Raw genomic sequence first — 27,823 nt, 5'->3', positions numbered from 1 at the left:
TTAAGGAAATAGTCTTTACACCTGTTACGGGAAAAGGGGGCGTTCATTGGAATTTGAACTTCACACATTTACCATTTCCTTGCAGTGTTTTCTTGCACTACGTTTTCTAATGGAACAGTATTTAATGGTATTATTCAGAAGTCTCAATTAAATATACTTGTTCACTTTACTCAAAGTAATTTTACCAGTTTCGAAAGTGTCAGAAAACTATCAGTTATATTTACAGCATTTAGTTGGGAGTCAATATTCCTAATATACGCTGGGTCCCACAAAGGAATAAGGAAAAATCCAAGAACCAGTAAGAAAATGAGCAAAGAGCGTGAAGAGTTCATTTCCTCCACATGGGAGGAAATGCAAATGGTCAATAAACATGAAAAGTTACTCAACTTCTTAAATGTGAGAGATGCAGATTAAAACAATGAGATAGCTGTTTTTCCCATTGGATTAATAAGTACAGGGGTGCCTGTCTGGTTCGGTCAGTAAAGCCTGTGACTCTTTCTTTTTTTTTTTTTTTTCAATTTTATTTATTTATTTGACAGACAGATTACAAGTAGGCAGAGCAGCAGGCAGAGGGAGAGAGGAGGAGGCAGGCTTCCCTCTGAGCAGAGAGCCCGATGTGGGGCTCGATCCCAGGACCCTGAGATCATGACCTGAGCCGAAGGCAGAGGCTTAACCCACTGAGCCACCCAGGTGCCCAAAGCCTGTGACTCTTGATCTCAGGGTTGTAAGTTGGAGTTCCACATTGGGTGCAGAGATGAATTAATTTTTTTTTTAATTAAAAAAATTTTTAAATTCAGAGATGAATTAAAAATAAAATCTTAAAAAAAAAAAAGGATTCGTAAGTACAAAACACAGAGTACTGACTAATTGAAATGTGAGAAAAGAGTTGGTGGGAGTGTAAATTGCTGTAACTTACTGACAGTATCTCCTAAAATTTAAATTGTGCGTACTCTTTGATTCAATAATCCCGACTCAGGGAATCAATCCTACAGAAATAAAAGCACTATTGATGTATAGATAGGTGTACAAGATGTGCGTTTTGAAAGAATGGGACTGTTATTCGGAGCATCCGTATTGTGAAATAATATTCAGACATTAGGGAGGAGGTAGATCATTGGAAGGCTATCCAGGATACATTCCCAAGACTAAAAAAAAAAAAAAAGTAAACTGTAGAATAATATGTATAGTGCCATTCTATATATATTTTTTTCTTTTTAAAAGGTTATATTTGTTTGAGAGAGAGGCCAGTGAGAGAGCAGGAGCAGAGGGTAGGGCAAAGGGAGAAGCAGGCTCCATACTGATAAGGGAGTGAGATGTGGTGGCTAGATCCTAGGACTCCCAGGATCATGATCATGACCTGAGCCCAAGGCAGACACGTGGCCAACTGAACCACCCAGGTGCCCCACCATCCCATGTTCTTTTAGAAGCAGAAAAAAAATTGTCTAAGCTCAGAAAAACATGGAAGGATGATTACCCCCTGGGTTAGGATGGAGGTGAGATGGAACCATCAGGTTTTGTTTTATATACTTCCTTGTTGTTTAAATCATTGCAAGAGTATTGTATTAACTTTTAAATAAGGTAACAATAAAAGATGCCTGATTGGGAAAAAAAAAAAAAGTCAGCTACCCAAAGAAAATGATCAGTAAACTCTTAATTAGTATCTTAAATTTTCTCTCTTTATGAATTTAATGTGTCATTGATAACTGTTTTAATGAATGCCCTGCTCTGTGCCAGGCACTTTATATATGTTCTCTCTCTAATCCTCCCTGTTAATGGAGGTGATCCCCATTATGCAGAGGAGGAAATTGAGTCTCAAGATCAACTTGTTCAAACTCAGAGCTAGTAAATGGTGGACTCAGTATTCAAGATTAGGTCTGTATGACCCCAGAGCCCATGTTCTCTCCACTGTGTTGCACTTCTTAAGACTTAGAAAGAGAAGCTTCAGGTCTGTTAAAGATAGAAAGTATCTTATTTGACTACCACTCTTCTTTCTTTTTTGTATTAAAATTTTTTATTTGAAGAAAAGTCATTAGTTAAGTCATTTTTGTCAGAATTAATTTTTAACTGGAAAAGTTTAACAAAAATGACTTGAAGTGTCAGTTTAAATTTTGAGAGTAAGAGTCTGGAGCTATAAACCACAAATACACAGTTGCTTGACTGCTTTCCCCTCTGGGAATTTTCCTTCCGGAACCTGAACCTGTGCGATTCTTTTAAAAGCCCAAGTGATTTATGATTAAAAAAAACCTCAAAAAATGCCTCATCCCTTTTCCTGTCCCCCCAAACCAAGGATGATAAAGACTGGAATTATCACAAGTTGGAAGCAGTTGCTCAATTGCTTCCAGTTTGTGGAATTTTTTACTTGATCATATGTAGTCTTACCCTTTCTGGAATGCATTGTTTTTTGCTTTTGTGGTTTAAATGTTACAGCAGTTGTTAATATAATCTTTTCATTTTAAAACAAGGGAAGTATAAAGTTATCCAATTTCTGTAAGACATTGACAGGCAATGTAGTTTTAGAAAAAGCTGACTTATAAAAATTATTTTAACATAATTAAAAAGACATAATTTTCAAACTGTGGATCTGATTCCCAATAAATTTCCGTTCACTGGCTGAATAGAAATAAAATCATCACAGAGACATTTTTTCTGTTTAATAGAGTAAACTACCATTCTGTATTTAAAGATGACTCTGAGGACTTACAGGTTTAGGAGAGAGAGTGCTCAACTGAGTATTAAATATCTCCACTTTGAAGTATGTGTTGTGAAATTTGATGGCCATGTGCTACAAAAATGTAAGGATTGGAAAATAATGTGTCCTCATATGCAGTTGTGATTTATTCATAATCATGAAAACTGCATGCTTTTGACGTTTGGGTTAACCAGTTAAAGCTTATGTTATCTTTAATGCACATGTCTAGGCACTGCTATTACCAGTTAAAAGAGTTCCTATTTCTTGGCAGTACTCTTGTGTTGATTCCATTTCAGTGAAAGGAAGAAGAATTTCCATATTCCATTTATTGATACCAGTGCTTGAAAGGAAAATTTTAACATTGTTTTTGGTGGTTCATTAGCTAATTTGAGAGATCTTTATCGTCTGCAATATAATAAATGTGTGGAAGAATTCTTTAAGATACTTCATAGTTTTCTGAGATAACTTGGCCCATATTCTATGATATATGTACAGACATAACTCATGTTTTAGCAAAGTGATAAGATCTTGTTTATAATGATTATTTAAAAATGATTATTCATAAAAAGTTTGTCAGGACTTAATTTATTCAGTTTACAAATTTAAGTGTACTTGATTTTGCTGGTCATTATAGCTAGGATCTGGAAATTAGTTCTTTTCTGTCTGCTAGCTTTATTATTACCAATATTTCATCATTCATGATTACAGTTTTTATAAAATGACAATTGCAATGTAACAGGAAGTAAAATAAAATTATACCCAGCCATATTCTCTAACACTTTCTTCAGTTCTTGCTATTAGTGACTGGAGCTTTGGGAACAATAGTAAGTGTTAATAGAAGATTATTGAAATATTTTTCCCTTGCTAATTATTGAGATAATTGGCCTTGTCTAACCATAACATTAACTTTGTAGCTTTTCGTGTAGTCCTCAAGCCCCCAAACTTGGGAGTGTTGAACTGAAAGACTGATTTATTGGTCCAGACAGATAAATGGATTTTGACTTAGTAAATCTGGTATGGGGATCAGAAATCTCCATTTTAAATAGTTGTCTTGGGGATTTTAAGAAAGACAGATAGCCAAAACACACAAATCTCTTCTCATTTGAGACATGAATATTATTTGACTTCTGACAATTTTTTAAAGAAGACAGTATATCATAAAATCATAAAGTATATCTTTTGAAAGTGTGAACAAACATATGTTAATAAGTATGTATTAAACTAGGCATTAGTGACTTGATTTAAAATGAAAGAAGCTTATTAGAGTACTGTTATTTCAAATCATTACATACCCACCCTTCTCTTGAGAGAATATCCAGCTATATTCTTCCATTTAAGACAGACCTGTTGGGGCACCTGGGTGGCTCAGTGGGTTAAGCCACTGCCTTCCACTCAGGTCATGATCTCAGGGTCCTGGGATCAAGTCCCGCATCGGGCTCTCTGCTTAGCAGGGAGCCTGCTTCCTCCTCTCTCTCTCTCTCTGTCTGCCTCTCTGCCTACTTGTGATCTCTCTGTCAAATAAATAAATAAAATCTTTAAAAAAAAAAAAAAGACAGACCTGTTGAATAGTTTTTTAAGAGGTAATTGTTTTTTAGCATCAGATTTCCTTCTCTCTGCATGGCATGCATCATTTATCAATTTTCTTGGGAAACATAAGGTGAATTTTACATAAATTGCTAGGAATAGTAAAAGTTTGGCCAGCTCTCTGTGGTTCATGAAAGCTTGTCTACTAACACTAATGTATTCTTGACTCTGTTTATGTCGTTTCTAACTAATTTTTTCTTTCTTTCTTTTTTTAATGGGTGTATGTTTATGAAGGAGCATTAACTTTTTTAGGAAAAACTTCTAGAATGTACTTAACTTTTTTCCATTTCTGCTCTTTTAAAATTAGGAATCAAGTACTGGAAATGTTTGATCATGCTTATGGTAACTATATGGTAAGTAGAAGTCTTATCTTTATACATCATTTATGTGAGTGGATTATTATATAAAAAATAGCTGCAGATTTTGAAACCTGTATTAATAGCACATTCTTTTTAACGGCTAACAGTGTTTTTGGTAATTGGTTTTTAGAGAAATTTAATTGGATAGCTATGAAACTGCATTAGATTAGGTAACTTTGTATTTAAGTAGTTTCCTTTGATGAGATCAGCAATGTGAGTGATTAATATGGTTAGATATTGTGGATGTGTATGCATAAGATGTTATCTCCAGCCTTTGGGGAAATTTTTCTCTTATTTAAAAATACTGTTTACAATATTGCTTCATATACTCTACGAAGAAAACTGTTGTTGAAAAGAGACAAAATATGACCTAGTTTCTGTCCAAGTTATGTCTTAATAGTGGGCTTTGGTTTGAATATATTCTACTTTCCAAATACACTGATCTGTATTGTTTTAAAATGTCTTAGTCTTCACTTGGGATGAAATTGCAGCTTTAGTTTTGCAAGATGAAAAAGTTACGGAGCTCTCTTGCTCAACAGTGAATATACTGAATGTTGCTGAACTTAAAAATGTTAAAAATGGTAAATTTTATGTTTTTTTAACCACAATTAAAAATTTAATCCTCCCATAGTACAGGGAGCCGCTTGGGGGATGGCAAGGCTGGGGGGTGTAGGTGCCCCCTATTTCTTCCTGCCTCATGCCCCTTAATAAAATGATCTTAGACTTCAGGAAAAAAAAATGTTTAATTTCTAAAAAGATGAGCTAGCAATAAATTTTAGAATTCAAAGAAAATTCTCTGTGAATTTCTATAATTTTGAAAAGAGTAATCAAATTATTCTGAGAATTCTTATGAATTTTAAAATATGTTTTTGCATTTTAAAATATGTTTTTAGTTTTTTACATTTTAAAATGTTTGTGCATTTTAATGTACAAATGTACAAACATTTAAAAATGTGTCAGATTTTCTTTTATGATGAAAGCCTATAAAATATACTTGGGAAATGTTTGACAGAGAACTAACTTTAATTGATTTTGCTTTAAGTATATTTCAACTGATTCTGTGAATCCATTTTTCATTATATATAATGCAAATATCTTCATATATTAACATCTTTATAAACACCTAAGTATACACACTTTATGTGTTCATGTACCTTTTTTTTTAGCTTTTTATTTTATCTTATTTTTAAAAAGATTTATTTGTTTATTTATTTGACAGAGATCACAAGTAGGCAGAGAGGCAGGCAGAGAGAGAGGGGGGAAGCAGGCTCCCCACCTAGCAGAGCGCCTGACGTGGCGCTTGATCCCAGAACCCTGGGAATCACGATCTGAGCCGAAGGCAGAGGCTTTAACCCACTGAGGCACCCAGGCACCCCATTTTTTTAGCTTTTCAAAAGATTTATTTGACACTGAGCAGAGTGAGTGAGAGAACACAGGTAGGGGGTGGGCAAAGGGAGAGGAAGAAGCAGGAAGCAGACCCTCTGTTGAGCAGGGAGCTAGACTTGACTTAGGGCTCCATCCCAGGACTCTTGAGATCGTGACCCAAGTGGAAGGGAGACACTTAACTGACTGAGCCATCCAGGCGCCCTGCATTTTTGTATTGTTTGAACATGTTTTATATTTGATAATTCTTACTCCTTCTTATATTTCGTTTTTCTAGGAGTCTATATTGAGTTCTTAATAAATGTTTTTTGAAAATAATGGTAATATAACTTGGGGTATTTTTAACCATATTGAAAACACAGTTTTAAATTCATTTCTAAAGACCTTGGCCATTCTCTTAATAATTCCCTTAATCGTTCTTTCAAAATTATTTATCTCTGGTTAGTTCATTCCATTTGGGCCAAGCAAAATTGAACAAATCTAGGCCAATAGTTTTGTGGTGGCCAAGTGGATCGATGCTATACCCTCAAACATTAGCCATCTCACAAATGCATACTTTTACTTCCAAAGTTGAATGAAAGGGTATACAGCTGGATCAGTTCAGTATATTTCACTGTGAAGAGGATCCTCTCTTTGTAAAGCACAGTATTTTAATTAATTAATTATTTTTTACAAAGATTTTACTTATTCATTAGAGAGAGAAAGCAGTGGGGGACAAAGAGAGACAGAGAAGAAACAGACTTCCCACCAAGCAGGGAACCCAGTGTGGGGCTCGATCCCAGGACACTGGGATTGTGACCTGAGCCAAAGGCAGATGCTTAATCAGCTGAGCCACCCAGGTGCCCCTAAAGCACAGTATTTTTAATATCCCTGTCCCTTTTTAGGTAAACATCAGAAATTTCTATCGATACATTTTTCCCTGTTACAGAGTTCACTTAGTAAATGGATTTATGACAGAGCTCTCTGACAACAGAGTACTGACAACAGCTCTCCGAGGACTTCCTGGGCCAGTTCCTATTTTTTGGACCCTAATTGGGAAGCTTTGTATTACACCTCCCTACCTATAAGATTGAAAGGGGAGGGATTTCAACCCCGAAGACTGGGAACTCCTGGAATTAACACGCCCCTTCATTTTTCCAGTGGATCCACACCATCTGCATTCCTCTGCAATACATATTTTTAAATGTTCAACGGTTTTACAACACAAGTGACTCTTGCAAGGTACTTGTGCTCTGCTTAGTTTATGTGAAGATTGTAACCCAAGATTTAGTCTGGAATTCTCATTTCCCTTTTTCAAGTTTAGAACTAACTTGAAACAGTTCTAAAATATTAAGCAGAGACCAGGTGCTCTGTATTAGTTATTTGAAGTCACCTGAAATTTTTTTCCAGTTGTAATACTCAGAAACAGTATTAGTTTGCTGTAAAGCAAAAGCATATAGGTTTTGGAATTAGATGGGTTTGAGCTCAAATTTTGTTTTGTTTATTTAATAGCTTGGACCCTAAACAGTTCATTTAACCCCTCTGAGCACTATCTTATGTAAAATGGGCATAATTGTCAAGGGCTATTGTAGCTTGTAAGATTGTTGAGAACGGGGATCATTTTATTTATTTTTAATTTATTTTTTAAAGATTTTATTTATTTTTTTCATAGAGAGAGAGAGAACAAGCAGGGGGAGCAGCAGGCAGAAGGAGATGCAGGCTCTTTGCTGAGCAAGGAGCCTGATGCGGGAGGGACTGGATCCCCAGACCCTGGGATCATGAAAGGTAGACGCTTAACTGACTGAGCCACCAGGTGTCCTGAGAACAGGGATCATTTTATTTAATTTTTAATAAATTCATCTTTTATATGTCTTGTGCCTGAAATCATGCCTGGTACACAAATGCTTATTGAATTTTTTTTTTTTAAGATTTTATTTATTTATAGGACGCAGAGATCACAAGTAGGCAGAGAGGCAGGCAGAGAGAGAGGAGGAAGCAGGCTCCCCACTGAGCAGAGAGCCCGATGCGGGGCTCGATCCCAGCACCCCGGGATCATGACCTGAGCTGAAGGCAGAGGCTTCAATAAGGCGTCCCCTTATTGAATTTTTTTAAAGAGGGGCACCTGGGTGGCTTCAGTAAGTGTCTGACTCTTGGTTTCAGCTCAGGTCATGAGGTGGAGCCTTGAGTGGGGCTCCATGCTGAGTGTGGGGTCTGCTTAAGATTCTTTCTCTTTCCTTCTGTCTCTGCCCCTCCCCCTGCTTGTGCTTGCTCTCTCTGTCTCTTGAAATAAATAAAATATTTTTAAAAAATAAATTTTTTGAAGCTGAATTGAATTCTTGTGAAGATGTAATCAAATAGTGATTTTTTTTGCATTTGATTATTATGATATATCTTTGCCTTTTAAATTCAAAGAAATCATTTAACAAACTTCACGAAAGATACAAGTTTATGGTGAGTTTTGGGATCTATAAGTCTGCTTGTTTTGTTGTAGTGGTTGCCTGCTATGCTGAAATGTAAGTACCTGGCACATGGCGGGCTTTTAATAAGTGCTGAAAGCTTTTCATTTCTCACTAGTCCTTTTTTATATTATTCTCCATTCTAGTGAGCATTCAGAGCAATTCCTTTTAACTTTCTTGGTTCCTAGGAGACCAATGGATTTCCAAAGATGCCATATAATATTAAGAGTGAGCAAGAAGTCTAGAAATGGAACAGGGCACTATGAGCTAGCTATGTTGCAATGAGAAAGTTACCTAATCTCCCTGAGTCTGTTTCCTCACTGCTGTTGTAAGGATTGAATAAGTTAATATAATTCAAGTATGTGGATCTAGTGTCTGGCAAATAAGAAGCACTATATAAGAGTTTATTGCTACTGTCATTATTCATTCTCTGCTTGAGATTGAAATTGCCCTCCTAAACTTCATCCAGGCCTTTAACTGAGAGCTTATTCCTCCCATTGTACATACAAACTTCTTAAAACACATTCTTTTCTGTTTTGAGCATGTACCCTTTGAGCTTATTTTTTCCCTTACCTTTTTTTTTCTTTCTTGATTCTCCAAAGTTCTGTAAATACTGTTTTTCAATAACAGTGCCCTGTAGGGTACCACAATACTGCCATCCTTTGTTATATCCAGGAATTTTCTGGTTTTATCAATTATTGGCTTAAATATTAACATTATAACAACTATGTTTGGCAAATCTCTAGCCTTGCTCCAACTGCAATTTATCCACAGTAAATTGCACAGATGGCTTTCTTTTTCCCTCAAATAACATGAAATTAGATGTTTGTTTTGGCAGTTCTTGTGTGGCCTTATTTAACCTCAGACCATAGCCACTTCAGCACTTCTGTTAGTATGTTTTTAGTACTCACGTTGAGGTTACTTTTCAGATTAATTTAGATGACAAAATGACATGTATTTAGGCCACCAAATGCAGAACCGTTTTAGATCTGTGCTTCCTGACCTGATACTTGTCTCCCAACGTTTTTCCGGTTACTGTCAACTACCCAAACTGTTAGAAGTAAAAACTGTTAAGGTAGAGCCTTAAACATTACACATAAACTTTAAAAGAGTTGGTAAGCACAGTTTCTTTTACCTAGTAGAATCATACCTAATAACCACTTTAAGCTTGATTTCATGAGAGCATAGTTCAAAAAACACAGTAGATTCGTCCTTATCGTTCAAACCAAGGGAAAATATAACTTCCTTATAGATTTTTTGATTTATGTAAGATTTCTTAGAATTACTTTTATCCCCCCAATGTTACTTTCTTTGAACATTTTTTATTGTGGTTAAAAAAAATATATATATATATGTATATACACATATATATGTATATGTGTATATACATATATATATATGTGTATATATATATATATTTACCATTTCAACCATTTTTAATTTTTTTTTTTTTTTTTTTTTTTTTAAAGATTTCATTTATTTTTTAATTTATTTGACAGAGAGAAATCACAAGTAGGCAGAGAGGCAGGCAGAGAGAGAGAGAGGGAAGCAGGCTCCCTGCTGAGCAGAGAGCCCGACGCGGGACTCGATCCCAGGACCCTGAGATCATGACCTGAGCCGAAGGCAGCGGCTTAACCCACTGAGCCACCCAGGCGCCCAACCATTTTTAATTTTTTTAAAAAGATTTTATTTGTTTATTTGACAGAGAGACACAGTGAGAGAGGGAATTCAAGCAGGGGGAGTGGGAGAGGGAGAAGCAGGCTTCCTGATGAATGAACAGGGAGCCCATTGCTGGCCTCAGTCCCATGACCCCGGGATCATGACCTGAGCCAAAGGCAGACGCTTAATGACTGAGCCACCCAGGTGCCCCCATTTTAACCATTTTTAAGTGGACATTTCTATGGTATTAAGTATGTTCACCATGTTGTGCAAACCATTACCATCTCCAGAACTTTTTCATATTCCCCATTTGAAACTCTGTACCTAATGTTTTCTTTTTGATCATCAGAAAGTAATTCTGGGGGTGCCTGGGTGGCTCAGTGGGTTAAGCCTCTGCCTTTGACTCAGGTCATGATCCCCGGGTCCTGGAATCAAGCCCCACATCAGGCGGGGAGCCTGCTTCTCCCTTTGCCCCCCTCTGCCTCTCTCTCTCTCTCTCTCTCAAATAAATAAATAAAATCTTTAAAAAAAGAAGAGAGAGTAATTTTGTAAATAAAGTACTTTAAAAGTGGTACTAATGGCTGGGAGGAGGGAAGTTATAAATTTATGTCTTTTCTTGTGTGAATGAGTGTGGGACTATCTTTTGTTAACCAGTGTTCCTTGCCCTGTACTTTTAGAGCATCCTAAACTTTGTCCAATTGCCATAAATTCTGTAGTATCCCCTTGTAATATTTTATTTTCACACTCTGATACTCTGTATAGGATTTTAACTCAGTGGAATAAAGTTTTTGTTTGATTAGGTATAACTTACAGATGAAAAAATTTTTTATTTTATTTTTTTTTAAAGATTTTTATTTATTTATTTGACAGAGGGAGATTACAAGTAGGCAGAGAGGCAGGCAGAGAGAAGGGGGGAAGCAGGCTCCCTGCTGAGCAGAGAGCCCCATGTGAGGCTCGATCCCAGGACCCCAAGACCATGACCCAAGCCAAAGGCAGCGGCCCAACTCACTGAGCCACCCAGGTGTCCTGAAAAAGTTTTTAATTTTACGTGCTTGATTCTGAGTTTTGACAATTGTTTCTATTTGTTTAACTACCACCACAGTCATGACATACTTTTCCATCAAAATGCTTCCTCATGCTCCATAGCAGTCAGTTCCTTTTCCCTACCTCTGACCCCTGGCAACCACTGTAATCTGCTTTTGGCACTAGTTTTTCCTTTTTAGGGTTTCATATATGGCATCATACAGTATGTAGTCTTCTGATTCAGATTCTTTTAACATGATGGTGTTGAGATTTTAGCCATGTTGTTGGATATATTGTAGTTACTATTAATTGCTTAGTAGTATTCAGTTGATTTGATAGAACACACTTTGTTTATCTGTTCACCAACTGATAAATATTTGGCTTGTTTCTGGTCGTTGCCTATCATTAAAAAGACTGCTATGAAAATTTGCTGTGAATGCAAATTTTTATGTGGACATACATTTTCATGTATTTCCCAACTAGGAACAGGATTGTTAGATTACATGAGAAGGATAAATTTAACTTTGTAAGAAACTGAAAAACTTCCCTCAAGTGTCTAATATTTTGTGTTCCCCACCAGCAATGTCTAAGAGTTTCAGTTATGCCACATCTTCTCCAGTACTTGGTATTTTTGGTCTTTTTAATATTAGCTATTCTAAAAGGTATGTAGTGGCATTTTGTTTTGACTTTGACTTTTCCCAATAACCAATGATGTTGAAAATCTGTGTGCTTAGTATATCTCTTTTTTAGTGATGCCTGCTCCACATCTCTTGTCTATTTCAAAATCAGGTCGTCATTTGTCCTGATTACTGAGTCATAAGAGTTAAATACTCTGGATATCAGTCCTTTATCACATATATCACATAGCACAGATATTTTCTCCCCCTCTGTGCTTTGCCTTTTCATTAACAATGTCTTATGAAGGCAAATGTTTTAAATTGTGATCAAATGCAGTTTATCCTTTTTTATGATTCCTATCTTATATTCTACCTAAAAATACTTCCCTAGCCCAGGCCACAAAGATTTTCTTCTAGCTGTTTTAAAATTTTAGCCTGTTTATTTAGGTCTATCACTCATTTTGTGTTAATATTTGTATATAGAATGAGGTAAAGATTGATTTATATTTTTTTCTATGTAGATATCCATCTCTATCCAACACTATTTGTTGAAAAGAATATCCTTTTACCACTGAATTACTTTGGTATCTGTGCAAAATTAGTTAACCATCTATGTGTGGGTTTGTTTCTAGACTATTTTTTCCCCATTGATCCGAATATCTATATGCATGCTAGTATTACACTGTCTTTCGTGTGATATTAAGTTGTGAAATCAGGCAGTGTAAGTCTTTCAGTGTTGTTCTTTTTCAAAATTGTTTTGGATATTCTGGGTTATTTGCATTTTTTTTTTAAGATTTTTATTAGAGAGCGCAGGTGTGTACATGGGACATGCGCACGTGTAGGGGGTGGGGCATGGGGAGAGAAAGAGAGGGAGAAGTGGACTCTCCACTGAGTAGGGACTCCAGCGTGGGGTTCCAAACAGGATCCTGAGATCATGACCCGAGGCAAAGGTAGATGCTTAACCTACTGAGCCATCCAGGTGCCCTGGTTTGCATTTCTCTGTAAATTTTAGAATCGTGGTATCAGTTTCTACCAGAGAGAGAAGTCAGCTTGGTTTTGTTTTATGCAGTTGTTCTTGCTTTTAGGTAGGCACCTGTTCTACTTAATTTGTATAGGACTCTTTTTATCCCTGAGTTTTGTTTCTGAGTAATTATTGTGCTTTGTGGTTCTGAGTCATAGCAATAGGAATTACTTGTCCCTCATTCTAGCAATACATTGTGAAGAGACGGTATTACTATATTACTCTATTACCTCAAGTAGACAGGATATTTGAAGTGTAATGGCTGTTTATTTACCACGTAGGCATTGCTCCGGATTTACGCAAATCAGCTGTAGTTCACTTTGTGGTTAGCCCAAAGAAAATGCTGTGGTTTTTGTTTTTATCTGTAATCTTGAATTAGCAGGGCATAAAGTATTTTTATGTCTTGTTCAAAGCTCCCTTATTTGATCATTCTGTTTGTAATTGCTCCTAATATTTTTCTTATCTTGATAAACCTAGGGTTTGAGCTTCATATTTAATTTCAGACAGAAGTGTTTTTGCATGTGTGTGTTTTTGCAGAACCCTAGGAATAGTATAAAGTATTCTAAGTGGTGGTGGTTTAGATAGTAAAGAACTCCTTACAGTCAAATTAACATTTGAATGATACTTTACGAAGTTTCAAAATTCATCAGCAAGCTGAAAATATATCACTTTTGAAGTACTTCAGAGTGTTGTTTAGATGTGTTCAGTACGAAACTTAAGCAATAAAAAATCGTATGCATTCTGGGAAATCACAGTTCTTTTGGCATTAACACAGAAAAAGAAGTTAGGAACTTAAAATGTTAAAAGAAAATTATTAGGAATTTATGCTAAAAATTGTATATAATATTAAAATCACAGTATGTTCAATTCAGAATTTGTTAGCTGCATATGGATTCTAATTATAGTACAAACAGTTGTCTGGGATCCTTTCCTCAGGAAATGAATCATTATGGAGCACTGAACTTTTTTAAATATCTGAAGGGTTGCAGGCTTCAGTGCTTTTTGTATTCTTTAGCCTACTTTATTATTATTTTTTTTGTCTTTCCTTTTCTGTTTGACCATGTGTTTAGTGTTCTGTCCTCTATTCTGTTTTTCTGCTGCTAATGTGCTATGGATTTGGCATATAGATCGTTGAGTTTAGTGAGAGGCTGTAGGATAGAGCTGGGTATGGAATTGGGAGTATTTCTGCTGAACTTAAAGAATTAAGAATCATGGGAACATACAGGCATAGGTGGTACAAGTCGTTCAAGGTACAAGGGATCAGACTAGTCTTAGAAACTTTGCCATGATGATTCTCAGTGGATGTCGGGTTGTGGAACAGTATCCTCAAATTTCGGAAGGGAAGAAAATATGTCTCGAGCATTTTATAACATTCATTTTATTTTTCAAGTGTAAGACAAGAGACATCCTAACCCAGGGATACTAGAGAAATAACAATACTGATGACACTCTAAAAAACCGAGAAACAAAAACATACCTGAGGACAAGTCCAGGCAACCAACAGCTGAATCAAAATAAAAAGTCAGGAATGGAGAAGCCATTAGAAAAATGGTATGAGTTGACTTTACTTAAGAAAAATTCTGATACTAGCAACTGTGGGAATTAGGGTTCCAGACCAGAATACAAATGTTACAAACCTTTTAAAATCTTTGTCAAAATATTGAAAATTCTCTTTCTGATGGTTATAAATGTACAGAGATTTTAAAATAGCACAACTAACATTCAAAATATTAGAGACTTTGAAAATTAAAGTGTTATTTCTTTCCAAAAATTCATTAAGATTGGGTAGTCTTGCCTCCATTGCCTTCATTTTAGTTGTGTAACCTAAGATAACAGCACACATCTTTTCTGTGCATCTGTGAATTGTCCTCCTGCTTTCAAAATTTGGATCAGCTGAAAAAATGTTACCCTTTTCCCTTCCCTGAAATACCTCTGGGAATTCCTTTAATGAGAAGTGTTTTTGCAGGTATCCTTTCCTTTGTGACCTGGTCACTCTATGTTGCAACCACTTTCTTCATCTATGTGGATAATTAGGCCCTCACTCAGTTCCTGTAGATGCACATCTGCTGGTCTCTGGAGTGTCAGTGTGACCAACTGTCCCTGGCCAGCTGCTCTCTACAGTGTTTATGTTCAGTTCAAATTGCACTTTCAGTGCCCTCATTTTTCTTTTCTTCGCTGAACTTTCATCCTTGTTGGCTAATTTCCTTTTTTGATTATCCATCCTCATAAATTGTCACATTGTCATGTCTGATTATCACTGGCTGACAAGGGGATAACCACACACTTGGTATGTATGAGCTAAAAACTAGACACACGGTAATCAAGACACTGACTTTGAAAGAAGTGATGTGAGTGATCACTGATCATGATGAGTGTCGGTTATTTATGTAGTGACTTGTGGGTTGAAGAACTGGCACCGAAGTTTGTCTTTTATGCACTCACTTGCAGTTAATACACAGTGGTAACTGAATTTAAGTCATGTTGTTGAGAGTTTATTTAACTAGATTGTAGAAACTCGTATGTAGTGAGGCCAGGCAGGTTGAAGACTGCCTGTAGTAGCATAATTGGCAAAAATCTTAAGTTGAATGAAAGATTTTATTTATTTATTTGACAGAGAGAGACACAGAAGGAGAAGCAGGCTTCCCACAGAGTAGAGAGCCTGATGCGGGTCTCAATCCCAGGACCCTGGGATCATGACCCGAGCCGAAGGCAGACGTTTAAGGACTGAGCCACTCAAGCGCCCCTATCTTACTGTTATTGACAGGGAATCAGTGAATATTGTCTGAAGTTGAAATATATAAGCACAGTGATTCTAATCTCTAATCATAATCATGTAATTAATTTTAGAGGAATCTTCTAGGGACTGTCCCCTAGTGAAAAAAATACAAAGTTCAGCAGGACTTTCTTGTTTCTGTCCTTTTCTGCCAGTAGGTGGGGATCCAGTCTAGTTTTACTGAAGCAACTATCCAACTTAAAGAACCTACTTCTCTGGCTTATGGCCATGTATGCAAGACCAGTAGCATCAACTCTTATACCCTTTGGGCATTAACATAATTCTCCTGAAGTCTATCTTTATTTCTAACGCCCATACCATTGTCACTGCAGCTTCATCTTCTGTACTCCATTATTCACTTTTGGTACTTAAGAATTTTTTCTTGTTCTTAAGCTCAGCTATGTTTTAAAAATAATTTAATACTGATACAGCAGTTCTATGTATTTGTAATGAATAGGAGGGAAGATTTTTGTGTCTGTTTCATTATTATCTGGATTAGAAATACTCTGTCATGGTTGTTCTTTAAAAAAAAAAAAAAAAAAGAATTCCAGGGTACCCTGGTGACCCAGTCAGTTAAGCGTCCAACTCTTGGTTTCACTCAGGGTCATGATCTCTGGGTCCTGAGATTGAGCTGCATTGAGCCTGGCAGAGGCCTCTGTGCTCAGTAGGAAGTCTGCTTCCCCTCTCCTTCTCCCTCTACCCCTACCCTGACGTGTGCATGCACACACACTCTCTGTCTCTCTCAAATAAATAAATAAATCTTTAACAGAAAATTTTGCTCAAAATAGTATCCCAAATGATAAAATTCCTATTAATAAATATTAAGAAATGTGTGAGACCTAGAGAAGAAAACCAAATTCATAAAAGAAGATCTGAATTAATGTAGTGATATAGTACATTCCTAAATGGGAAGAACCAGTTGGTAATAATGTCAATTCTCCCCCAAAGTAGGCTCTTCCAATTAAAATTTCAGTGGAGTTCTAGAGAAAATCTAAAGTTATCCACAGGGCTAAATTTGAAAAAGTAGTTAAAAATTTTTTGAAGAAAAATAATTGGGGGAGTGAGTTGCTGTCCTAAGTAGGAAGATATAGTGGAAAGGTAGAATAATTAAGATAATGGTTTGGAGCAGGAACTAGATCTGTAGGGCAGTAGGCATAGGAAATAAATCTGTCAAGCAGATTGATCTGCAGAACAAAAATGAGGCTATAGGAATGTGTAGACAATTTTGAACTAATAAAGCTGCATTTCAAGCAATTAGGGAGTGGATGGTTTGTTTAAAAAGTGGAATTTAGAAAATTGGCTCTTTTGGGGGGGCAAACACAGCTATATCCCTATTTTACATCATAAGGGGTATTAGATTCCAGATGGAGTAAATCTCTAGACAAAATAAGGGTGCTCTTTTCAGAGGCTCAAGATAGCTTTCTTAACCGTGCCTGAAATCTAGAAACCATAAAGGAAGGGACTCATAGTCTTAACTACATATTTAAAATAAAAAGCACCAAAACAAAGTTAAAAGATAATCAAAAGGGGCGCCTGGGTGGCTCAGTGGGTAAAAGCCTCTGCCTTCAGCTCAGGTCATGGTCCCAGGGTCCTGGGATCCAGCTGTATCGGGCTCTCTGCTCTGCAGGGAGCCTGCTTCCTCCTCTCTCTCTCTGCCTGCCTCTCTGCCTACTTGTGATCTCTCTCTCTCTCTCTGTGTCAAATAAATAAATAAATAATCTTAAAAATAAAAGATAAAAGACAGGAGAAATATTTTTACTGTATATAACAAACACAATGTATAGAGAATGTCTTGGCCAATAAGACAACCAATAGAAAATAGACAAAATATATAAACAAACATTTCAAATAAATAGCAATGATGGGGGCGCCTGGGTGGCTCAGTGGGTTGGGCCGCTGCCTTCGGCCCAGGTCATGATCTCAGGGTCCTGGGATCGAGTCCCGCATCGGGCTCTCTGCTCAGCAGGGAGCCTGCTTCCTCCTCTCTCTGCCTGCCTCTCTGCTTACTTGTAATTTCTCTCTGTCAAATAAATAAATAAAATCTTTAAAAAAAAAAAAAAAAAAAAAAAATAAATAGCAATGATGAATACAAAAAAAAAGTTTATTCTCATTAATAAAACTTGTGTTACCATTTTTTATGCAAGAGATCGGCAAAATATAAGTGATTGGTCATCTCCTGTGTTAGAGTATTGTTGGGATATAAGTTAGTGTCTTCAATTTGTAGGTATCAGAAATTAAATATCCATACCTTTGACCCACTGGGTGTATTTCTGGGGATTTAATCTATAGAAATACAAGCATATGTGCAAAAGATGTATGCATATACATGTCTATATAGTGAAAAACTGAGTTCATCTACATATTCCTCAAGTGAGGAATAAGTGAATTGTAGTGTATCCATACTGTGCGATACTGTGAAGGGCGGGCACCATGAAGGATAATATGCTCTCGAGTCAGGTCGCCAGGCTCAAATTCTGGATTTGTCATTTACTAGTTGCATGTCTGGGCTTACTTGCCTTCTCTTGGCCTCAGTTTTCTCCTCTGTAAAATAGGGATAATTGAATCTGTTTCAGAGGTGTGATAATGAAATGAACTAAACTGTGTAAAACAGTGCTTAAAACATAAGTACTTGGTAATATTAGCTAATATTAAATGACCACTTTGTAGTTAAAAAACACATTTATAAAATTCTAGCGTGGAAAAACCCCATGGTGATTAAAGTAAACCAATTTTAGAGCAATGTGTGCCTATGGCATGAGTACCTATTTGTAAATAAAATGTAAATTATGTATGTGCCTGTATTTTAATGTATGTGGATAAATTTGGAAGCATAAATGCCAGTCTTAACAGTCGTTATCTCTGAAGAGTGAGATTTGGTCGAATGGAAGCAGATTATCAGATTTTTTTTTTTTTTTTTTTAATTTATTTGACAGACAGAGATCACAAGTAGGCAGAGAGGCAGGCAGAGGGAGAGAGGAGGAAGCAGGCTCCCTGCTGAGCAGAGAGCCCGATGCGGGACTCGATCCCAGGACCCTGAGATCATGACCTGAGCCGAAGGCAGCGGCTTAACCCACTGAGCCACCCAGGCGCCCAGATTATCAGATTTTTAAAGAAAGATTTTTTAGCATTTTTTTCTTAGGCACGTATGACTTTAAATTTTTGAAAAGGTTCCCATAGACTTAAGAATAGTAGAACTTCTGAGTAACTTGCATCTTCCTTTTTAAAAAATAACTGCAAGAAAATTGTGTCCTCTAGATGAAGTTTGCTTTCTCTTATTTTCTTCAGTGACTCACTGTAATTTCCCTTGCAGGAACATGCTTACCCAGCTGATGAACTCATGCCTTTAACCTGTAGAGGTCGCGTTAGAGGCCAAGAGCCAAGTCGGGGGGATGTTGATGATGCCTTGGGAAAGTGAGTATTAACGCGATGGATGGTGTGGCAGCTCAGGGTTCTGAAGTCATAGACATCCTAGATGCAGCTTACAGTTGTATTTCTGGGGGTTGGTTAAATTTCAAGGACTGCTTTAAGTGAGACTTTAAACTCTTTTATTTCCTTCTGTTATGTTTATAAAAAATCAGTTTACCTCTTAGATCAGTGAAGAGTTTCTAAGATGAATATAACTTTTGAAATGTATATAAAGTCATTGATACATTGTAAAGTGTTCATAGTTTAATATTTTTTATTTTTTAATTATTTGAGAGAGAGAGTAAAAGTGGTGGGAGGGTGGGCAGAGGGAGAGGGAGAAGCAGACTCCCTGCTGAACGGAGAGCCCAACATAGGACTTGATTGCAGGATCCCAGGATCATGACCTGAGCTGAAGGCAGATGCTTAACTGACTGAGCCACCCAGGCACCTTGATGGTTTCATATTTTGATGGTTTAATAATTTTATTTGCTTTAAAAGAGAGTTAATGAATATTTCTATTCATTTTGAAAGATACGTAGATACACTGAATATTAAATGTAATGTTTAAGCCTTTTCAGGTGCCTTCGGTGCTTTATAGGTTACATTGTACTATAGATGCCTGGAAGTCCTAGCTGATAGAAACTGCCAGTCGATAAGTCATAGATAGATCTGCTTATACGTTCATGGATAAAATATTCAGACTTCTAATGGTTTGTGTCTCATTATACTTGTTTCTTAGATTTTCCCTGACACTGATTGATTCTTTGGACACTCTTGTGGTAGGTTTGAATCCTCTTGAATTTACTTATTTTATAAATTTCATAATTTGTACACTCAAAATATTACGAATGCAGTCATGATGCATTAAGTCTGAAGTAGAAGTTTTCAGAATTTAAGGTCTTCTGAGCTTTGCTTCTAAATAGCTCTTTCACAGTATTGAGTTGATGTCATGTAAATATCAAGTGAAAGTATGTAGAAGTCATGGAGGTATTAAAATAATTTATAGGTATGGTAGCTTATGTGATGGCACTTTTAATCAGGAAAGTTGTTTCCCCATTATGCAAGGAGGTTGAAGCTATTGGAAGAAATTAATTCTAGAAAATGCCACTGATATTCTTGATCCAGAACGGCATGCCACAATGATACTGAAGTTGTTAAACTAGAATTCTTAGGTTCATAAAAAAATTTAATTTTTTTACACCAGTGATTTTTAGCACCAGGTGTTCACTTCTTGGCAACTGTTTTTGACCTCATGGGATAAAAATCATTTTAATTAATTCTGGTTGGGATGGTTTGTAATGACAGAGGAGAAAGATTGAGTTCCAGATGTCATAATTTCTATATACAGTATCTAATTTTTTACTTTGAGATCACTTACAGTATAGGCTTGTTTCAGGATTTTCCTTAAGACCTAATTCTCAACTTTGAGTAAATGTCTTGAGGATTGATTAATATTTTAAAAAACAACAAAAAAAAAATCTTTGGGCTGGCAGGAACTTTTCGGAACCAAGCTTTTCTTTCCAATATTGTTTGTACGTTCTTTTTTCAATGGGCATTCTCTTTTTCTTTTCTTTTCCTTTCCTATCCTCTTCTCTTCCCTTTCACTTCCCTTCTCATCCCTCCTTCTTTTTTTTTTTTTTTTTTAAAGATTTTATTTATTTATCAGAGAGAGGGGGAGGGAGAGAGCAAGCACAGGCAGACAGAATGGCAGGCAGAGGCAGAGGGAGAAGCAGGCTCCCCGCTGAGCAAGGAGCCCGATGTGGGACTCGATCCCAGGATGCTGGGATCATGACCTGAGCTGAAGGCAGCTGCTTAACCAACTGAGCCACCCAGGCGTCCCTCATCCCTCCTTCTATACCAGCACCTTAGGAGGATGACCTATGAAGTTTTAAAGAATATCCCCTTCTCATGAATTACTCTGATTTAATTATTCTGGAGCAGGGCTTTATTACTATTTATGCTCCTAAAGCTTCTCTTCATTTATAAAATGCAGCCATGGTTGAGAAGATTTTTGTTGTGAAGCCTGCATTGTTTACAACTTTTACAGTTGGGTCAGGGTTTCAAAAGTTGTGACTTTATTTCTCAGAGATTAAAGGAATATGGGAACTGTATTATCATGATTATGAGAATGAGAATATTTGTATGCCTTATTTTTGGTTTAGTGGTCCTATGTGTTCTGTTATAACAGGGCTTCCTTTACAAATAAAAGGCAAAGGTAAACAAGATATCCCGGGAGGCACAGATTGCCACACTGGAAGAAGCCAGGTGGTGTCCTTGTAACTGTAGCTAGGTCATACTTCTCAGGTCTACCTTGACGTGGGGGAAGTAAGTGAGGAGCAGTAGCTTTGTGTTAGGAAGGATCACAGCTGAACTTAACTTTGTCTCTCGTTCTGTCAGCTTGGCTTTCTTTCCATATAGCAAATTCCCCATCATCTCTCTGTAAGATTTTCTTGAACATGGATCTCAGATATCATATGCTTTAAAAAATCTTAACAGAAATGAAGGAGAAAAGGTAGTATCAGGCTACATAACTTTCCTAAATTTAGAAATCTGTTGGCTTCTAATTGAGGAGCCATTCATTATTACAAAGGTTCTGTCTTTCATGTTATACCAGTTGTATACTTTGGCTTTAATTTGCAAAATATCCCAGGACCGTCAGCAGCAGCAGCACCTGACAACTTGTTAGAAATGGAAAATTCTAGCGCCTCATCCCAGACATACTAAATCAGACAGTCTGGGAGCGAGGCCCAGCAGTCTGTTTTTTAACAAGCTTCCAGATGATTCTGATATATGATAAAGTTTGAGAAATACTGTATAATACTGCAGTACTTTTTAAACTTCAATGTATTACAAGTCACCTAGGGATCTTGCTAAAATGCAGATTCTGATCCAGTAGACTGAAGGTAGGGTCCAAGAATCTGTGTTTCTAATTAGCTGCCACTTGGTGGTGCTGTTCGTGCTGGTTAACAGGCCATACTCTCCATACTGTGTGGTATAAACTTGAGTTCTGGCTCCTTGTGGCAGGGAGTAATAAGGAGTGATCACATAATACTGATGTGTGCAACCTCGGTCAAATCATTTAACTTCTCTGGGCTCCTGTTTTCACCTTAGAAGGGCCTAAATTAGGTATCTAAGTTTCTTATTAACTATAAACATGTTATTTCTTACTTATCTTTGGTTCAGATTCAGATAAATAACTCTATTTGTTGAAATTACCCTCAGAAGGAGTTAAGAAAGGTAGATAAAAATCTTACATTTAAAAAATGATACTTAAAAGTGAATTGGGATAAATCGGAGGGGGGAAAGAAGCAGGAGAGACTGTGGACTATGAAAAACAAACTGAGGGTTTGGGAGGGGAGAGGTGTGGGGAGATGGGTGAGCCTGCTGCTGGGTATTGAGGAGGGCACTTATTGCATGGAGCACTGGGTGTGGTACATAAACAATGAATCTTGGAACACTGAAAAAAAGAATACTTTATAAACTCTTTAAATTTTAGTCTCTTCAAGTAGGAATAGCCTAAGTAACTTACTACATACCATCATAACTTTGAAAGATAAAAATTCATTTTGAATTTTTATTACTGTTTGAAACATTTTTTTAAATAGAATTTTCTGTCTAGTTTAAACAGAAAATTAGTTTAGAAAATTTTTTCCTACTAAAAAAAGGAATTGTTTTGGTACATTTTAGTAATACACTTAATAGTATTTCTGATTTACCTTACCTTTACATTGTGATTATTTTATTTGACTTATTTGAAAATAATAATAGAATGTATCACGTGTGATCTTTATAGTCTACATTACCATGTAAGCTGTAGAAAGATAGATACCAAAACAAATCAAAGATGGTGCGGAAAGGAAGAGGCCTGAATTCATCTTTGTTATCAGCTAAGAGCTTAAAGAGTCCATTAAGTAATAGAGCAGTTGGAATGAATTTTCTAGCTAATTATGGACAAAGAGAATTCTTTCCACTTTTAATCTCCTTTGAAACAAATAATATTGGTATAATTCTTGGGAGTAATTCTCAGGAGATAGACCTAGGAAGAAGAGTAAGAGTAACAAAATGAGACTAAATGTGGATGAGTGGGGAGTAGCACAGTTGATTTTCATTCTAAAAGTGATTCAGGGCTATTTGCATCTGCACTTGTTGCTACAGAATTTACATGGATATAGAAGTGGATAAGGAGGAGTGTTTTTTTTAATCATTTTTAATTTTTTTTATGATTTTATTTATTTGTCAGAGAGAGAGCGCATAAGCAGGGGGAGTGGCAGGCAGAGGGAGAAGCAGGCTCCCCACTGAGCAAGGAGCCCAGTGTGGGACTGGATCCCAGGACCCTGGGAATATGACCTGAGCCGAAGGCAGACGCTTAACTGACAGAGCCACCCAGGTGTCCCAAGCAGTTTAAGGGCAGGCTTGATAGTATATTTTACTCAGAACTTATCCTGACTTTTACTTTTATTTGAATTTTTGTCAAATATTCTTCTTTTTTTTTAATTAAAAGATTTTATTTATTTATTTGACAGACAGAGATCACAAGTAGGCAGAGAGGCAGGCAGAGAGAGAGGAGGAAGCAGGCTCCCCGCTGAGCAGAGAGCCCGATGCAGGGCTCAGTCCCAGGACCCTGGGATCATGACCTGAGCCAAAGGCAGAGGCTTTAACCCACTGAGCCACCCAGGCTCAGTCTTAGTCAAATATTCTTATGGAATGTTTTATACCTATATTAGAATTTTTAATGAAAGAAATCAAGTGAAAGGCACTCTGAAGTATTATCAAATAGAAAGATTAAACAAGCAAGAAAAGGAGAACTACTTTTAATGGATCTGGGGTCTAAATACCGGGTAATTGTGTAGTTATCGAACAACTTATCACAGCCACTAACCCAAGAAATGAGCAGGTAAGGCCCAGCACGCTGCCTCAGCCAGCTGCTCTCTCCCTGGGAATGCCGAGGGAGCTGGACAAATCAGAAGCAGAGCTCCTGGCTGGTTATGCCAACACTGTTGTTGAACAGACTCAGATAAACTTGTGACAAGAGAAGCCAGTAACTCAAGAGAGGAAGGTTTGGAAAAGAGAAGGGGAGAGATTTCTTTTGGGGCCTGGCAGCTGGGGGGGTAGCAGGCACAGGCCTTAATACAGACCTCTCCACAGACAAGGTGGATACCTAGAGTTTTATAAGGTGAGATTGAGGGTAGGGGTACATGCAAGAGAGCAGGCCGGGCACGTGTGATTGAGGGTGGAGGTTGGTAGGTGTTCATCCCGTAATCAGGGGCAAGGAAGGGATGTGTAGGCTGTGGTCTTATAGGCATTCCATTGATATCAGGACTTTTCTGGTCTGGCGGTTGGAATGTTCTGGTCACTGCAAAATGTCTTGTCAGTGGCTCAGGGAAGTGTGATGAGCAATAGCACAATGAGTAGTAGCTAGAGCATGAATTAAGTGGTCTTGTCTATTTCTGGTTTTAACTGTTGGGCTTAATAGTTGAACAAGAGAGCTCTCTGACACAGCCTCAATTTTGACTGAAAAATCAGAGCAACTATGTAATGCATTGGCCCCTTCACAGAACTGATCACAAGATTCCACAGGATTGTTAACCTAGTTAGGATTCTAGACCCTCATGGTGATAATGATAATAATAACAGTAATGATGTTAAGCACTTACTAAGTCAGGCACTCGACTGAAAATACTTTACATATATTACCTCATTTAAGAGGGCAATCCTGCAGGAGTGGATATTTCTTCTTTTTTAAAAATTTTTTAAAGTTTTTTTGATATTTCTTCTTTTTATGGTTGAAGGAAGAGGTTCAGAGATGGAAGTCACTTGACCAAGATTACTCAGGTAGTGAGTTCAAAACAGGGCTTGCTCTTGATTACAACATTAAACTCCTTTATAGTTAAGGGTCAGGGTATCCATGCGGGAGGATTGCGGGTGGTATGTGGTTTAGGATTAGTCAGTCAGTCATTCTCTGAAGGGTGTGCTCTCTTTTGAAAACAAGCAACCTTTAAAATAATGTTTGGTGAATAGGATGGTTTTTGTGATATTTTGACTTGGAAACCAAATCCTGGTAGAGCTCATCTCATGTAGCTCTAGGTCAAGGGTAATATATTAAGAAACCAGTTAACAGTTCTGATGATGTTTTAAAGTCTTAATGATTTTTGTGTATCTAAAAAAGAAATATATAAAGATTCCTTATAATATAGGCAGTTAATTTTGGTGGGTTTTAGATACCACGTTTTTATCATTGGTTTAAGGGAAACATTTTGTATATGTCACTTTTTAGAGTCTTACTGTATTAACTTTTAGCATTTCATTCTAATGCTATTTCTCTTTGACTTGATAGAATTTTATTTTCATAATTTTCTTCTCCTAGGTATTAAATAAAACTAAAGAATTTGAAGATGCGGTGAGAAAAGTTTTAAGAGATGTTAATTTAGATAATGATGTAGTTGTATCAGTCTTTGAAACAAACATCAGAGTTCTTGGGTAAGTATGTAAGACACTAAAGCTATAATTTTAATAACAGAAAAGCCAAGGTCTACTGTGTATTTCTTGATGGTAATAAAGCAAGATATTTCTTATGTTTAAAAGATAGAAGTTGGGATATTATAAAACAGAGGCTCTGGGATGACTGCATTATATTAGGCACAGACAGCAGCAGACATTGGAAATTGTTGCAGACCCCCCCCCCCCATTAAAAAAGGATTAGAGGTTGAACATTTGCATATTAGCTATAGCTCAGGTTTTTCACTAGTTTCTGTAGTTTGCTAATCTTAGCCAGTAACCCTTCGGGCCAAATGAAATTAAATGTATAATACTACCACTCAACTCAACAATCTAAAATGTTTTTAGAACATTTAAAAATATTGAATTACAGGATTTATTAATTCAAGTTTCAGCATTATTAAATTTTTATATTTAATGGTTACTTGTATGTTGTAACACATTTCCTTTTGACAGGTAAAGTAAGTCAGTTTAGGAAATATTTATGTAGCTTTTCACAGAGTTTGTTAATCTATTATATTTAGTACAGAATTGGGGAGGGTTTTTTAATGCTATACTGTAAGAGTTAAAGGTTATGTGATGATATCATTAAGTTAAATTTTAAAGTTGGTAGAATCAAAAGTTGTCAAGTCTTTTGTTTTTAAGGGTCTTCTTTATTTTAAGAAATTTTAAGGTATTTGAGAATGCCAAATACTTCAGCAGATAGAACATTTAAAACTTTCTTGTATTATCTGTGTTTTGTCATAAAATGAACGGCCAGAGTTAGGTGTAAAAAAGAAAATGTTCTGAGGTCTTTCCTTATGTGTGCTAAATTGTCGATAACAAGGTACCCACATCTTTTTAGGTGGTGACTTTTAAGTATCTGTAAGAAGTGGATAATGTTTCATCTCTGTGCTTGTAGGGGTCTTTTGGGTGGACACTCATTGGCAATCATGCTGAAAGAAAAAGGGGAGTACATGCAGTGGTACAATGATGAACTTCTCCAAATGGCCAAGCAATTGGGTTACAAACTTTTACCAGCTTTCAATACTACCAGTGGCCTTCCTTATCCAAGAGTAAGTAATTCTGAAAAATATGGCAGCCCTTATATTCTTCCTTTATGGTCTTAAAAGAAATGAATTTTTGTAATTGGAGCCATTATTCGTCGTGTGCTTAAGGCTGAAGAAAAATACTTGATAGCTATATAAAACATTTATATTGACATTTCAGTTTTGCATTTGAGTGATATGAGAGTTTAGATTCATTTAAGGCTTTTATGTGTCACCATGTAACCATAGATTAGATTATGCTGCAAAGAAGGAAGAAACAGATGCCAGACTAGAATTTGGGCACAGAATTATTTGTGCGGAAGATACATTTGAAACAGTGAGAGTGGGTGTTGGCTCCCCAGAAGAGAGGATATGGAGAGAATATAAGACAGAGGGGAATGAGGAGGGGCGCCTGCGTGGCTCAGTGGGTTAAACCTCAGCCTTCGGCTCAGGTCATGATCCTAGGGTCCTGGGATTGAGCCCTGCATCAGGCTCTCTGCTCAGTGGGAAGCCTGCTTCCTCCTCTCTCTCACTGCCTGTCTCTCTGCCTACTTGTGATCTCTTTCTCTTTCAAATAAAGAAACAAAATCTTAAAAAAATAAATTTAAATTTAAAGAAAGAAGGGAATGAGGAAGTAGAGCAGTGGGAAGGAGGGGGTTCAGAGACTCTGGAGGAACCACACAGTTGTAGCTTTGGGATGATGAGATTTAGATACTTAAGAAAACACCTAAGACAAAAGGAGGTGTTTTAGAAAACAATTGAAGAATTAGAGGCAAACAGACCCTTAAAGGATGTAATGTGAGAGAATAAAGGGTAGGGAAGGGTTCCAACTAGGTGAAAACACAGAAAGCATTCATTTTGAGATTTTTTTTTTTAAGATTTTATTTATTTATTTGACAAAGAGAGATCACAAGTAGGCAGAGAGGCAGGCAGAGTGAGAGGGGGAAGCAGGCTCCCTGCTGAGCAGAGAGCCCGGAAGTGGGGCTCTATCCCGGGACCCTGGGATCATGACCTGAGCTGAAGGCAGAGGCTTTAACCCAGGCGCCCGGTAAGATTAATTTTTTAAGTCTCTAAAGAATAAGCCAGAGGGAAAAGAGTAAAATAGGAATAAGATGGGTATGTACAGTAGTTTAGGAATTATACACAACTTAGTAATGACTGAGGTGTCTAACTTGGACAGGAAGGAGAGACCAATAGCATTAATAAAGAAATAAGTCAGGGGGGCTTGGGTGGCTCAGTTAGTTAAGCAGCTGCTTTTTTTTTTTTTAAAGATTTTATTTATTTATTTGACAGAGATCACAAGTAGGCAGAGAGGCAGGCAGAGAGAGAGAGAGAGGAGGAAGCAGGCTCCC

The 27,823-nt window shown here is 36.9% G+C and overlaps 1 protein-coding gene across 10 annotated transcripts in view; it reads left to right on the top strand.

Annotated features, from left to right (window-relative positions):
- EDEM3 (ER degradation enhancing alpha-mannosidase like protein 3) overlaps positions 1 to 27,823 on the top strand; it is a 77,596-nt gene that overhangs the window by 792 nt on the left and 48,981 nt on the right. For 9 of the 10 annotated variants that reach the window (XM_059145227.1, XM_059145232.1, XM_059145231.1 and 6 more), the window contains exons 2-6: positions 4,581 to 4,626; positions 18,854 to 18,954; positions 19,688 to 19,727; positions 25,313 to 25,425; positions 26,345 to 26,498. In XM_059145227.1, the coding sequence (XP_059001210.1) occupies positions 4,581 to 4,626; positions 18,854 to 18,954; positions 19,688 to 19,727; positions 25,313 to 25,425; positions 26,345 to 26,498 (454 nt within the window). The remainder of the gene's footprint in view (positions 1 to 4,580; positions 4,627 to 18,853; positions 18,955 to 19,687; positions 19,728 to 25,312; positions 25,426 to 26,344; positions 26,499 to 27,823) is intronic. The other variant, XM_059145234.1, reaches the window with a different exon arrangement.

Source organism: Mustela lutreola, chromosome 14, assembly GCF_030435805.1.
Source record: "Mustela lutreola isolate mMusLut2 chromosome 14, mMusLut2.pri, whole genome shotgun sequence".
In the NCBI taxonomy this organism is placed as follows: domain Eukaryota; kingdom Metazoa; phylum Chordata; class Mammalia; order Carnivora; family Mustelidae; genus Mustela; species Mustela lutreola.
This window is presented reverse-complemented; position numbering and strand designations above follow the sequence as displayed.